Source organism: Echiichthys vipera (assembly GCF_963691815.1).
Source record: "Echiichthys vipera genome assembly, chromosome: Y".
In the NCBI taxonomy this organism is placed as follows: Eukaryota; Metazoa; Chordata; class Actinopteri; order Perciformes; family Trachinidae; genus Echiichthys; species Echiichthys vipera.
In genome coordinates this window covers 11222329-11235194 of record NC_139849.1, presented here as the reverse complement: position 1 = coordinate 11235194, position 12866 = coordinate 11222329, and the positions used below count along the sequence as shown (strand labels likewise).

Here is a 12866-nt window from a genome sequence, read left to right as displayed (position 1 = left end):
TCAACAATCTCCTGATAAAGAGTCCTTAATAACTTCACAATACGATGGGTTAATGCAATGGCCATCGATTATAATTATTTCTTTCGAATCTGAGAAATATAGTTTTATTTTGTCAGTTTTGGATAACGGAAGGCTACGTTTTTACCCCCAGCCACCGTTGCGCTTGTTTGGCTTGTGTTAAAGGCGGAAGTGGTGTGTTCGAATACTATTATGAGCTGTCCGCCGTGGATGGGCTGCATTCCAACTCAAATTGCTGCCGGTCAGCGTCACTAGCTCTGTTGATGAGACATTTTATAGCCAGTGATTGTAAAATATGAAGTGGCTCATTAATATAATTTAATATTATATTTTTAAGAATATATGGCTGATTATATTTAAAATAAAATCGTATTTCGTATGTGTCTTCCTCAACTAATATTGAACCACATACGAATCAGAATGGGTTTTTATTATCATATTGTCATATTAAAAGGAAAAAGACCAAAAAATAAATAAAAGGTAAATACTAAATAATAGATAACAGGCTATAGACATTTGAATGTAATTCCCGTGCTAGGCAACAGCCTTGGTCCTTGTTAACTTCCCCAAATTTCAGTCCTGGAGGGCCACTGTCCTGCATGTTTAAGTTTCTCCCTGGTCCAACACACCTGATTCTAATGATGTGCTCGTTATCAAGCAGCTGAAGCTTGTCACAGGTTTGAACTGTGTGTGTGTGTGTGTGTGTGTGTGTGTGTGTGTGTGTGTGTGTGTGTGTGTGTGTGTGTGTGTGCGTGTGCGCGCGCGTGCGGCATTTGTGCGTCATACATAAAACATCATTCTTAAAGCTTGCATTGGCTAATAATAACATATACACAGTGAATATTGTGATATATGAAGGTGACTCATGTCAGTCAACAAAGAAACAAACAAAGAATGAAAGAAAGAAACAAACAAACAAACTTTTATGTGTAGAGCCTTCAAAGTGCTGGCTGGATGTAGGGTTTGGATGACCTGAGTCCTTGACATGAAAAAAATTCAAACTTTGCTGTAGAGCTAAACCAAATACATCATTGGAAAGGTCTCGACCTGGGGAGTAATAATATGTTAGTATTAATATTCTACATGGCTCCGGTTTTGAAATAATGAACTTTGAACCTTGACCTCAGGGCCTGTTTGAGGGCTTATAATTCTGCAATAAAAAGAAATACAGAAATGGGACCAACTGTTATAGAGAGCTCTTGACCCCAGCTATTACATGAGTACAATCAACAATTTTGGGTTTTGTCAATTATGGGTCAAATTAATTTTCACCTATGGAATAATTTGATTTTAAAAATCTGATTACATCAATGTGTTAACTATGCCCTTAAACTCCTCAATGTATTCTCATTTCAACATTTACAACTTCCAATTCTATGAAAAATACAACCTTAATTAAAGAACTACAACTCCAATGAGCCGCGCAATAACGCTAAGTACTACTATCTGCCATAGTTGTAGTTTTCTGTAGTTTTTCCGGTTTGTAAATAAATGGGTTCACAAAAAAAAAAAAAAAAAATACAATATATATATATATATATATTTTACATATATCATATATCTAGAACAGCTGGGTTAGTAATTAGATTACATAAAGATGATCTATGTCAACAAAAAGTAAAGATGTATTCTTGAAATAGGTATGCAGTTTTCTGGTTTGCAAAAAGGGTAGTAAATAATGTGCCGTATACTTTATATATTGAATATAGCCTAACTCCCGATTTCTCTTCATATATATGGTCTTTATGTTAAGAAACAGTTCAGATGCTAGGTGTTTGAACAATATTTATTAGTTTTAAGTAAATTAGGGTTTGCATGCAGCGGACTGGCTCCGTCTCTATAGCCACTTCCGGCTTCCGCAGCGTGCGTGGCAACCACCATAGCAACAATAGAAAACGATGCATCTGTGCATTCCAACTATTTGTTCGCTTTGTAATAACTCATAAATAATATATCATAAACATTCACTGGACAAAGCTGTAGATTAGACATTTATTTGTGAGGCTTAATTCTTCATGTCTACATTGTTATAACATACAAAATACAATATTTTTAAAGATTATCTCCAGACATGTTAGATGTATGAAAAAACCTCGTTTGTAATAACAGTAATGTTTGAATGAGCCACCGGTATACTGGATGAACCAGAACACCATGGCACAACAATTTGTGACACGAATAATGTTACATTTCAAAACGCTATGTTTTTATATTCTATGTACTCACATTAGAATATGCCACTCTCATGCAAAATAAAACACATCCCACTGTGATATACTGTAAAACTTACAGAATCTTTAAAATATTTAAACAAATAATTGGTCACACTGCCCAGCACTAGGCACTATATAAATGCAGCCATTTACTGAACTTCCACGGGAAACAAGTACAGCACTCTGCCCAAAACTGAGCACATCTTTCGTCACCTGTTATGTAAACTTTATACAACAGTTAGTTTCCAGCTTACACAAAGTATCAAGCTATTGCACAGTCAAATGGTTATGTGTTGCTTAGCCACAGTCCAGTTCCAGTCTGGTGCTTTGTAGAAAGGATGTATAAAAGCAATATCACACGAGAGGGAGTGATGTTGTGCTGAACATCATCACAGCTGAGAATAGCCACATGGCCTGCGGCCTTATGTCCACAACCGAATCACAGCCTCAAAGGCTTTACATTTCTTCCTCTGAAATATCTGGAGTGCTGTTGTCCTCCTGGTCACTGTCCTCTTCAACGTCCTCATTGTCTTCCTCCAACATGAAAAAGGAGGGTTCAGTGTCAAAATGGGCGTAAGTGCTGGTGACTGCGCTCAGTTTCTGCTGCAGAATGTGCAGCTTGTGCAGCAGACAACAGAGCAGCCCCCTGTATCCCTCTTCTCTCAGCTCTCTGGGAGGTGCTAAAATAAAATGTAAAAAAAATAAATAATAATAATCAGATAGAAAATAAGGCAACTCTTTATGAACATTAAAATGCAGATTGTCTGCCCAGCTCTGAGACTGTACTACTACATACCATACTATGTTTCGTGATATTCTCTTGAGTGTGACGAAGGAGGCTGTATACTTTGTCCAAGGCCTTTCTCAGGTACTGGCAATGCTGGGTCATCTCCTTCACAATGATAACTTTTTCCTCTTCCATAGGCCTGACCAGCATAGCCTGGTGAAAAAGTCGCCTCTTCAGGCGAAGACTCACCACTGTTTTGGAAAAGAGAACAGATGGGACAAAAGTAAAACACTTAAGCCCCTTTCACATATACACTGCAAACATAAAATGATCTAGACAATCAGTATGTGAAAACACAAATATTTGATCCAGTCAGACTGGACATCAAGTGGAATTTACCTGGCCAGCTCCCAAGTACTACTACTATGAGCTACATGTCTCTTTTGAAAAACAGAAACAAGCAAAATTGACCATAAAAAAATAGTATTGTAAAACATTTAGTGAAATGTACCATAACACATAGCAGTGGCTGCCCACTGCTGGACGTCACACACCCATTCCTCCGTGTCCTCTAGAGAGATGTTGAGCTCCTGCTTGAGACTCTCAAGATTAGCTCCTTCGATTTCTGCTCTCTGTTTAGTCCATTTAGAATGTTTAAAAAAAACAAAAAACATATATAAGTCATGGTGTGATCCGTAAAAAGGTATGTTAACAAAGGGCATTAGAGATAAGAGAATAAAGATGTTTTCATATTTGAACCCAGAATAATGTCAGAGAATCAGGTCCGGAGATGGTCCCGAGTTTCTCTTTCACACATGCAGCACACACTTAGATGTGTTCACACTTAATGTAACTACTTAGTTTGGTTTAGGCAAGGGGAGCGTGCAGCTGTATTCACACATGTGCACACTCTGGAATTAACCAGTCTTTGCACTATTAAGCTGGGAGGGTAAACTCCATTTGATGCCTGGTCCGACTGAATCCGATATTAGTGTACACACACAGCTGTACCAGGAAAGATAGTTTCAGGTTTGCAGTGCGACAGGGGCTTAAGATGTAGGACAACTATCTATTGGAATTTAATACACCAAAAGTATTTCATAGTATCAGACAAAATATGTTGTTTCAAAAAAAGGGGACAATATCAGTGAGTGTATCTCTAATCATGATTGAAAAACCTAAATGACAACATGCAAAACATTCAAGCACAAATTTATGAGGATATTCTTAAAGGTATGTCCTCAAAAGAGACTATGTGCCTCATGAAACAATTATTTCCTTGTTATAACAAAGGCTATTATATGGTGAAAGAATGCAATACGTATATAAGAATGCTAATTGGATAGAAAGGACATTGAGTTGTTTGCTGCAGTCATTTGATGTCAAAAACACTAAATGGTGATTTTTGTGAGTTGTCATGATGACAACACACGCCAGTGGGGCCGTCAAGTGCGCCACAGCTAGTTGGGAGGATGTTCTTCAGAGGAAGGTGTGAGGAGAAGGGACTGTTAAACTCAGTAGCAGTGAGTCAGTGGACCATAAGCCCATTGTTCTGCTCATTTTTTGTAGCCAATGCAGCACAAAAACACAGTGATCCAGCAAGCCAGCAGCCAACCAGCATATGGCTCTGCCATGCCTCCACACCACGCCAGTCACAGTACATAGGCTGAACAAAGCTGTCACTCCTTTAACCTGTGATGCCAGTATTCAAGCCCACAGAAAGTAACCATGAAATGACAAATGTTAACTTGCAGTAAAGACTTCTTACTTTGAAAAATCTTTTTGCCAGGGTCTTGTGCAGACTCTCTGTCTTCCTGTTGTTCCATCCCATGGCAAGCAAAGTTATCATATCTGCTCTGCCTGTAAAAAAAAAAAAATCCACACACACAAAACCCCCCAGAAAATTCAGACAAATTTTACAATCTGGTACCTTGTCAAGCCTAGCCTTTTCTGACTACACACCAACCAGCATCAGCTGTTTTACATTGCTGACAGCAATGTGGAGTTACAGTCTCTGCGCCCAATTTCGAATTCAAGAGCTCTGGCATTGCAGCTCTGAATTCTTTTTCAGACATTAACTGTTTTCTTGTCCATGCTGACATTGTGGGTGTCTCCTCCACTTTAGTCTCTGAAGATGTTGATCAAAAATAATAAAACACAAAAATTGATGTAAAGGACAGTGTATTTAAAGACAGAAAAGTCATTTCCATAATGGCTTTGTTACTGCACATGCATAAAAAAAAATCACGGCCACTACTTAAGTCAGTTGCCTAAATTTCACATTTTTAAATGGAAACATAAAAGTCGTCTTTAAGCTATTTAAGCTATCAGATGTCAATATGTGTACCAAGACTTAGGACATCTTAAGGAATGTCATCTGTCAGCAACTCCTCCACTTCTGGGGGCTTCCTAGCGCCACACGGTTTAACTATAAACACAAAACATAATGCAAGAAACATTACTGCTGACCAACTTGTGATTAACAGTAGAACTGTATTATATTTTACTGACCAGATCGATTCTTCCTAAAGTGTTGAGCTATAATGTTCCCATTCTTGTCCCTCTTCCTCAAGGTAACTCTGGAAACTTTAGTCCCTTTCTGTTTTCTTTTCGGAGGCTAAAAGTAAAAAAAAATAAGGTGATAAATTTGCCTATACTCAGGCCACACATCCTTTTCAGTTATGTGTAGAAGTGAACATTTCAGTGATTGATAAGTCAATAAATTAATAATTGCATTAGAGGGAAACTTAACCCTTTTTGCTTCCAACTCGGCTATCAGGGCTTTTCCTGCCTCCAACCATTCATTCAAAACTTGGCCCAGATGCCATTTTAGATGAGAGAGAGAGAGAGAGAGAGAGAGAGAGAGAGAGAGAGAGAGAGAGAGAGAGAGAGAGAGAGAGAGAGAGAAGAAACTAACAAACAGAAGACCAAACAAAGGCTACAGTCAAAGTAAAGACAAAGAGACAAAATGACAAAGTAAAGGTTAAAAAATTAACCCCCTGCGTCGGGTTTGTACGTTTAAGGAGCGCTCCGATGAGCGCCCCGAAGAGCGCCCCGAAGAGCGCCCCGAAGAGCGCCCCGAGGAGCGCTCTTGAGCTTCAAATATCGGCGCGGACGGGCTTACATTGGAATGAGTTAAAAGCCCCCTGCGTCGGGTTTATACGTTAAAGGACTGCCCTGAGCTTCAAATATGGACGTTTAAGGAGAGCCCTAAGCTTCAAATATCTCCGCGGACGGGCTTACATTGGAATGAGTTGAAAGCCCTCTGCGTCGGGTTTGTACGTTTAAGGAGACCTTTTTAGTCCGTAACTAACGCCAAAGGCCCGTGACCAATCCTCAGTTTTTGACGCGTTGGGAGTGAGACTGTGTTGTTGGAGCTCGAGCAAGAACAGCAGCCTTAACTGCTTTCAAATCTTGGTCAAATCTCCACTCAGGTTCTGCTGTGGAATCCCTGGCTTTCTGAACAGGAAAAATGGGTGTGCACACAGGTGAGTCGTCACAAGGGATAATTACTCCAGCCTGTAATAGTGAATCAAATACTGGTTGAATGCCGGCTACGGCTTCAGGTTTTAGAGGATACTGTGCTCTTCTTGGCCTAAATGTAGATTTTGGTAGGATCACAACTGGTTCTGCTCCTTTAATGAGGCCAACATCATATTTTCCCCTTGCCCAAAGTGTGTTAGGAACAATACTGAGATCTGGGTCAATGTCAGTTGCACAGAGAAGAGTCATGTCTGGTGTTTCAGCTTCAGTCATAGTATCAAAAAGGTAAACAGACCTTAACACATGTAAACGTGCCAGGCTCCGAGTCTAATAAACACCCCCCTTTGATGAATACATCACATGTGGGTCAGGTGTTGGAACCCAGTCATCAAGGGCTTCACATTTCTCAACCCAGGTACCCAAATATCTCCACTGATCACTTTGCGCTTTAGTCAGTGAGATGTGTGGGTGTGAGTTGTCAACCTGGAATAAAGCATGCTGTTTTTGAAGACAAACAAACAGAGATAGCGCTGCGCCAAGTACCCCAAAACAAGGTACTGGTTAGAATGACGTCATTCAGGTCTAAATAAAACACTTCTTCATATCTGTTGTCAGGTCCACGCAAGACATGCACAGTGCAGTGGAGCACCTCTGGCCGCATTGCATCTGCAGTCTGGCTTACCACTGCACGCGCCTGTGCCACGAGGGGAGGAGCCACTGTCAGTGGAACCTTCCATTGGTACACATAGAGTGGTGTGGTTGGAGAATACTTCACCAGTGTGCAGGCTTCTTCCTCGTTGGGGGAGGATCCTCGCACAGCTTTAACGCCATCTGGTGTAGAAATCAAATCAATGCCCAAACGGAGCATCAAGTCTCGACCAAAAAGGTTGATAGGACAACATGTGGAGAAAAGAAAAGAGTGTTTAAACATAGTCAACGGTTCATCATGCGAGCATGATAATGGAGCAGAAAATCTCTCCTTCACAGAAGTTCCACATGCACCAAGAGAATATATAAATCGTCCACTGAGTTTAACATTTGGCATGTCAGTTAGTTTAATACCAGAGCGTAACTAGAAACTCTACAGGTTTCCCTGCCACTTTAACCATCATTTTAAGCATTTTTCAAAGTTTTCTTGGGAGTATTTAGCATATGTCCCTACAGAAATAACAGGAGTAGTAGCTTTCTTCAAAACAGAGATAGAATGGTGTATGGTGAGTTGTTGCCGCGGTGTAAGTGGTGTGTGTGTTTGTGTGTGTGTATGTGTGTGTGTGTGTGTGTTCTCACTTCCCTGTCTCTCAGCAGGCGTTGAAATGGATGTCTGTATGACGTCAGCCTCCACTCCGTCACCTGCCCCGCCTGTAGATCAGTCAGATTTGAAGTGAGGACCCTGGGCATCAGCTGGGGGTCTCCACACGGGAACACCATGACCTCTACCTCTTTTTCTTTGACGGTCACGACGAGGATGTGGGCATTGGTTTGCCCAGTGACCATGTTCGCCACAGTTAAAGCACATATTAGGGTCCCCTTGTTGTTGTCTTTGGGGTTCTCAGCCATGGCTTTGCCAGGGGCGCCGGCCTCTCTGCATGTCACGGCCACGGCCTCTGCCTGGATTGGGATTAGGAGGGAGTCTGCTTCTTCGTTCAGACTGGTGTTGTTTATGTGCGTGCACGGCATGTTTCTTAACGTCAGCTAGGCGTGTATCATCAATGTCCATACAGGGGTTTTCTACCCTCTTCTTTAATGGTGGAGGGAGGTTCTGGAGGAAGATGGCTTTCAGGTGGCTCTCCCATGTCTTGGCTCTCCTCCTGTGGAGAGTAGGCTGGGGGAGGTACCGGAGGTGGAGTCTTGTCGTCAAACAGGGGTCCGCTGCAGCCTGTAAGATGAGGAAACAGAGAACCCTTTTTACTCTTAGGTTTAACATCTGTTTCCTCTTTTTCTTTCTTCACATCCTTTACCTTACTCCCTATCTGCATGCGTGTCATTTGGACGCAGACTTGTTTTCTCTCCCTTGCTTCACATTCAATTCCCCACAGTTTCAGACAATATTTGTTTTTGTCCAGTTCTCTTACCCTCTCTGACTTAATCTTTCCCTTTTTTAATACCATGTCCCTTTCCTTCTCTAGACTTTCCCTCAGTTTCGTCAATTGAAACTTGCCCAAAGAGCCTCCCTCAGGAAACCTGTGACATAACCCAATATGGCAAGCAATCAATACTGTCATCACCATGCCGACAAATGTCGACAATTGGTCCTTTAGGTGATTCAGGACCAGCGTCTGTACCATTAGTATTACCCATTGTTGTTTTCTTCTTTCTTTGTTTTAAATTTAGCTTTTCCTTATTTTATTATATATATATATATATATATATATATATATATATATATATATATATATATATTTTTTTTTTTTTTTTTTATTATTGTTTATTTATTTATTTATTTTTTCTTGCAACTTTCTAAATTGCTTTTAACCTCTTAAATTATTTTAGCCTCACTTGATCCCACAAATAGTCAACTAATTGGGGAAGGAGAATCCCTCACTTAATTTAGATTTTGTTCGAAAAAGGAGTAAACACAAATCTAGCCTCACTTGACCCCACAAATAGTTGATTCTAATTGGGGAAGGACAACCCCTTACTTAATTTTGATTTTGTTCGAAAAAGGAGTAAACACAAATCCTCAACTTAACTTGTATCATACATGAAGGAGTCAAATCTCTCAACGTCCGGACGAGATAAAAATACAAGCCTCAACTTCAATTTGTACTTTGATCAGACATGGAGTTATTCTGTGTTTTCAGTCGACTTATTTAGTACCAACCAAATCACTGACATAATCAGTGATACAAAGGCAATACATCACAGGCTCAAGAATATATTACTACACTTTTGTTCAGAAGAAGTCGTTGTTTCGAGGTCAATATTAATCATGAAAGGAAAATTAACTTCTCACCAAATGGATGGTTTTCACGTTGTGTCGATCGTTGCGGAGTCAGCCAGTCGGCCTCGGGACGTCGGTCCTCTCTTCTCTCAAGATTGAATGGAGGTAGAGAATAAAGTCGTCACTTCAGGCTGTTACCCCCCAACGTCCGTCGGTCCAGACGGACTCTCGAACGATCCCACTTCTGACACCAAGTCGAGTGGAAACTTTTCCAGACTGCTCAGGATTACTGTTTCCACTGGTTCTTTTGCTACACAACCAGAAATCTTCTTCTTTGGAACAGAACTTCTTGAGACCTTGATGCAAGTACAAGCCTTTATTTACTGGGTATATCGCAGGGTGTCATCCGCTAACATGTGCACAGGCAAATGTCAAGTTATGCCGCACAGAATACAAGAACAGGGCGTTTTTATAGGATTCTAATACATTGGTGTCTATGTGGAGTACACTTCAGATGATCATGCGCCCAACATAACACCTTAAAGAGGAACTAAGCTAGCAGACGTCTAGCTGAACAGGCCGCCTCTGCATGTGCTTTCACAGCAGTTGTGCCTGGTATTGGAGAAGTGCAAAAAGAGTTCATAAAGTCACAGTTTCATAAGTAAAAGGCAAAAGGTCATGCTACATGCACATTTGTTCCACAGGATGTTGCACAGACATAATCATAAGCAAACATGGTTATTAGTTATTTTACCTTGCAAGCATCACATCTAGTAATCATTTTACCATTACAGTTCCACCCCTAATATATATATATATATATATATATTTATATATATATATATTGTTGGTAGGAGATAGAACTGGCACAGGGAGGGCCAGGGTTCGATTCCCATTCAGAGCTCTCAGTTGGTAGGAGATAGGATTGCCACAGTGAGGGCTAGGGTTCGATTCCCACTCGGAGCGTAACTAACACCAACAACATCCAGTGTGGTTCCTTGGGCAAGACCCTTAATGCTATACTGCCCAACTCATACCATGATGAGAGACAACAAATGCAACGAGATGCCGGCTCAGACGTCGCCCGCCCAAACAAGGTCTGCGTCAGGTGCTGAGGAACCAGGGCACCATGATGAGAAATGGGCTACTGGAACAAGGCGAAAATGGGCGAGATGCGAGAACAAGGCTCTGTTGGAATGCTACTACTCAAGTAACCCTGGGCAGAGAGGGTACATGAAGAGAATGTGGGAAAGTGGTGACTTTGAAACCCACAGTCACGGTTGACCGCGAAACAACTAGTAGCTCAGTGTTCCAACATCCACAAACGGCAACTGCTATCACAACTTGAGATTGACGAGATACAACACAAATGCCACGGCAAGGGGGAGCCAGGATGCGAGGTCAGAGGGGAGGAAACACAGAATCAGAACAGAGATTGGGTACATAGCCCCAATGGAACCAATAACGCTGAGCGAGGCAGCGACTGACCTGAAAGACATGATCATGGCGAGAATGAGCACAAGGCAACCCCGACAACGATTACAACTGCTGAGTGAAGTACCCCCTGAAAGTGTGAATGCAGCGGTGAGAGCGATCCCTACCACAACTATCACAGAGACCAATAAGCTGGTTTACGCTTCAGCAGAAGTGATCCTAGAAATGCTGGGCTAAAAGAGCAACCATGGGAGCCATTAGAAACAATACCCACCATGGAAAAGACAGTTGGAGGCTAAGATCAAGGCAACTCGGAGAGAAGTGAGTCAATTGACAGAGGCCCAGAGGGCTGCAATGAACAAACCAGTACCAAACAGGTACAGCCAGTTGCTCATACCTGAAGCACTCAAAACAAACAAAGGCCGCAAGCCCTTGCCAGCCACCTACAGAGGTACACGAAAGACAATGAGGCCAGACGAATAAACAGATTGTTCGCAACTCAACCTGCGAAAGTGTACGCTCAGTGGCAGGGTAAACAGCAGAGCAGACCCACCGAGGCTGGAAACTGAACAGTTCTGGAAGAGCATATGGGAGAAGGAGGCAGCACATAACAACAGTGCACAATGGCTGGTCTCTCTGAGAGAGGAGAACAGCAACCTCCCTGAACAGAACCCAATGACCATCACAGATGCAGACATCCAAAAACGAATCTCAGGTATAAAAAACTGGACAGCACCCGGCCCGGACATGATCCACGCCTACTGGCTAAGGAGACTCACAGCACTCCATCAGCGCCTTGCAGCACAAATTAACCAGCTGCTGAGAGACGGGACTCACCCAGAATGGCTAACCGAAGGGTGAACGGTCCAGATCGTGAAGGACCCTATTAAGGGTGCAGTCCCCTTCAAATATCGGCCAATAACCTGTCAGTTACAAGTTACAAGTACCTTGGAATTCCACAGGCAGATTGCAGCCTCGAACAGGCAACGAGGAAAGCGGTAACTGCCAAATACCTCCAGCTAGTAAGACAAGTCCTTAGAAGCCAACTCAATGACAAGAACAAGTCTCGGGTAATAAACAGCTACACCCTGCCAGTGATCAGATACCCTACGGGAATAATCAGGTGGCCAAAGGACAAGATACAGACCACAGGTGTTAAGACCCGGAAGCTCCTCACCATGCATGGCGGGTTCCATCCCAAATCCAGCACCCTGAGACTGTACAAAAGCCGTAAGGAAGGAGGCCGTGGACTAGTGAGCGTGAGAGCCACTATCCAGGATGAAACATCAAAGCTCCATGAATACATCAAGGATAAGGCCCCCACGGATGACGTACTCAATGGATGTCTCAAACAATGGCAAGCAAATGAGGAGGTGCTGGAGGAGGAGCCAACATGGGAGGACAAGCCCCTACACGGCATGTACCACTGAAGTGGCTGATCTCAAGAATTCCTAGCAATGGCTAGAGAGGGCTGGCCTACAGGACAGCACTGAGACACTCATCATGGCCTTGTACACCAGAGCGATAGAGGCCTAGATAGAGGCCCAGATATACCACACCAGACAAGACCCAAGTTGTAGGTTGTGCAAAGAGGCACCTGAAATGATCCAACACATAACCACAGGGTGCAAGATGCGGGCAGGGAAAGCATAGATGGAACGGCATAACCAAGTGGCTGGCATAGTGTACAGAAACATCTGTGCAGAGTATGGACTCGAAACCCCAAGATCCAAATGGGAAACTCTTTCAAAGGTGTCGGAGTATGAGCGAGCAAAGATCCTGTGGGACTTCCAGATCCAGACTGACAGGATGGTAATGGCAAACCAACCAGATATCATGGTGGTGGATAAAAGACAGAGGAAAGCCGTGTTGTTGGATGTGGCGATACCAAGCGATGGGAACATCCGCAAAAAGGAACACGAGAAACTTGAAAAAAACCATGGGCTCAGAGAGGTGCTGGAGAGAGCCTGGAAGGTAAAGGTGACAGTAGTGCCCGTAGTGATTGGAGCACTAGGGGCAGTGACCCCCAAGCTGGAGGAGTGGTTACAGCAGATTCCCGGAACAACCTCGAACATCTCGGTCCAGAAAAGTGCAGTGCTTGGAACAGCAA

The 12866-nt window shown here is 42.6% G+C and overlaps 1 protein-coding gene across 5 annotated transcripts; it reads right to left on the bottom strand.

The window, feature by feature from the left end:
- Positions 1 to 1869: 1869 nt before the first annotated feature.
- LOC310966169 (uncharacterized protein) lies at positions 1870 to 9752 on the bottom strand. 5 transcript variants are annotated; one of them, XM_083940017.1, is made up of 9 exons: positions 9395 to 9752; positions 7879 to 8317; positions 7729 to 7800; positions 7217 to 7314; positions 5470 to 5575; positions 4727 to 4818; positions 3470 to 3590; positions 3028 to 3209; positions 1870 to 2911 (listed from the first exon to the last, which is right to left on the bottom strand). In XM_083940017.1, exons 2-9 carry the CDS (start codon positions 7955 to 7957, stop codon positions 2894 to 2896), a joined length of 768 nt encoding a protein of 255 aa, XP_083796143.1. In that variant the 5' UTR covers positions 7958 to 8317; positions 9395 to 9752; the 3' UTR covers positions 1870 to 2893. The 5 variants fall into 5 exon arrangements, 4 of the variants coding, with proteins under 4 accessions (XP_083796143.1, XP_083796142.1, XP_083796140.1 ...); XR_014593797.1 differs by lacking the exon at positions 3470 to 3590 and adding exons at positions 5306 to 5386; positions 5711 to 5769 and having other exon boundaries at positions 7217 to 8317; XM_083940016.1 differs by having other exon boundaries at positions 7217 to 7800.
- Positions 9753 to 12866: the final 3114 nt, after the last annotated feature.

Coding starts and splice junctions, on each gene's coding strand:
- LOC310966169 (XM_083940014.1), bottom strand. CDS start 7,486: ATGCCAAATGTTAAACTCAGTGGACGATTTATATATTCTCTTGGTGCA. Junction 4,819..5,469: donor CTTTAGGAAGAATCGATCTG/GTCAGTAAAATA, acceptor TTTTTTTTACAG/GCAGAGCAGATATGATAACT. Junction 3,210..3,469: donor AGCCACTGCTATGTGTTATG/GTACATTTCACT, acceptor TTTCCAAAACAG/TGGTGAGTCTTCGCCTGAAG.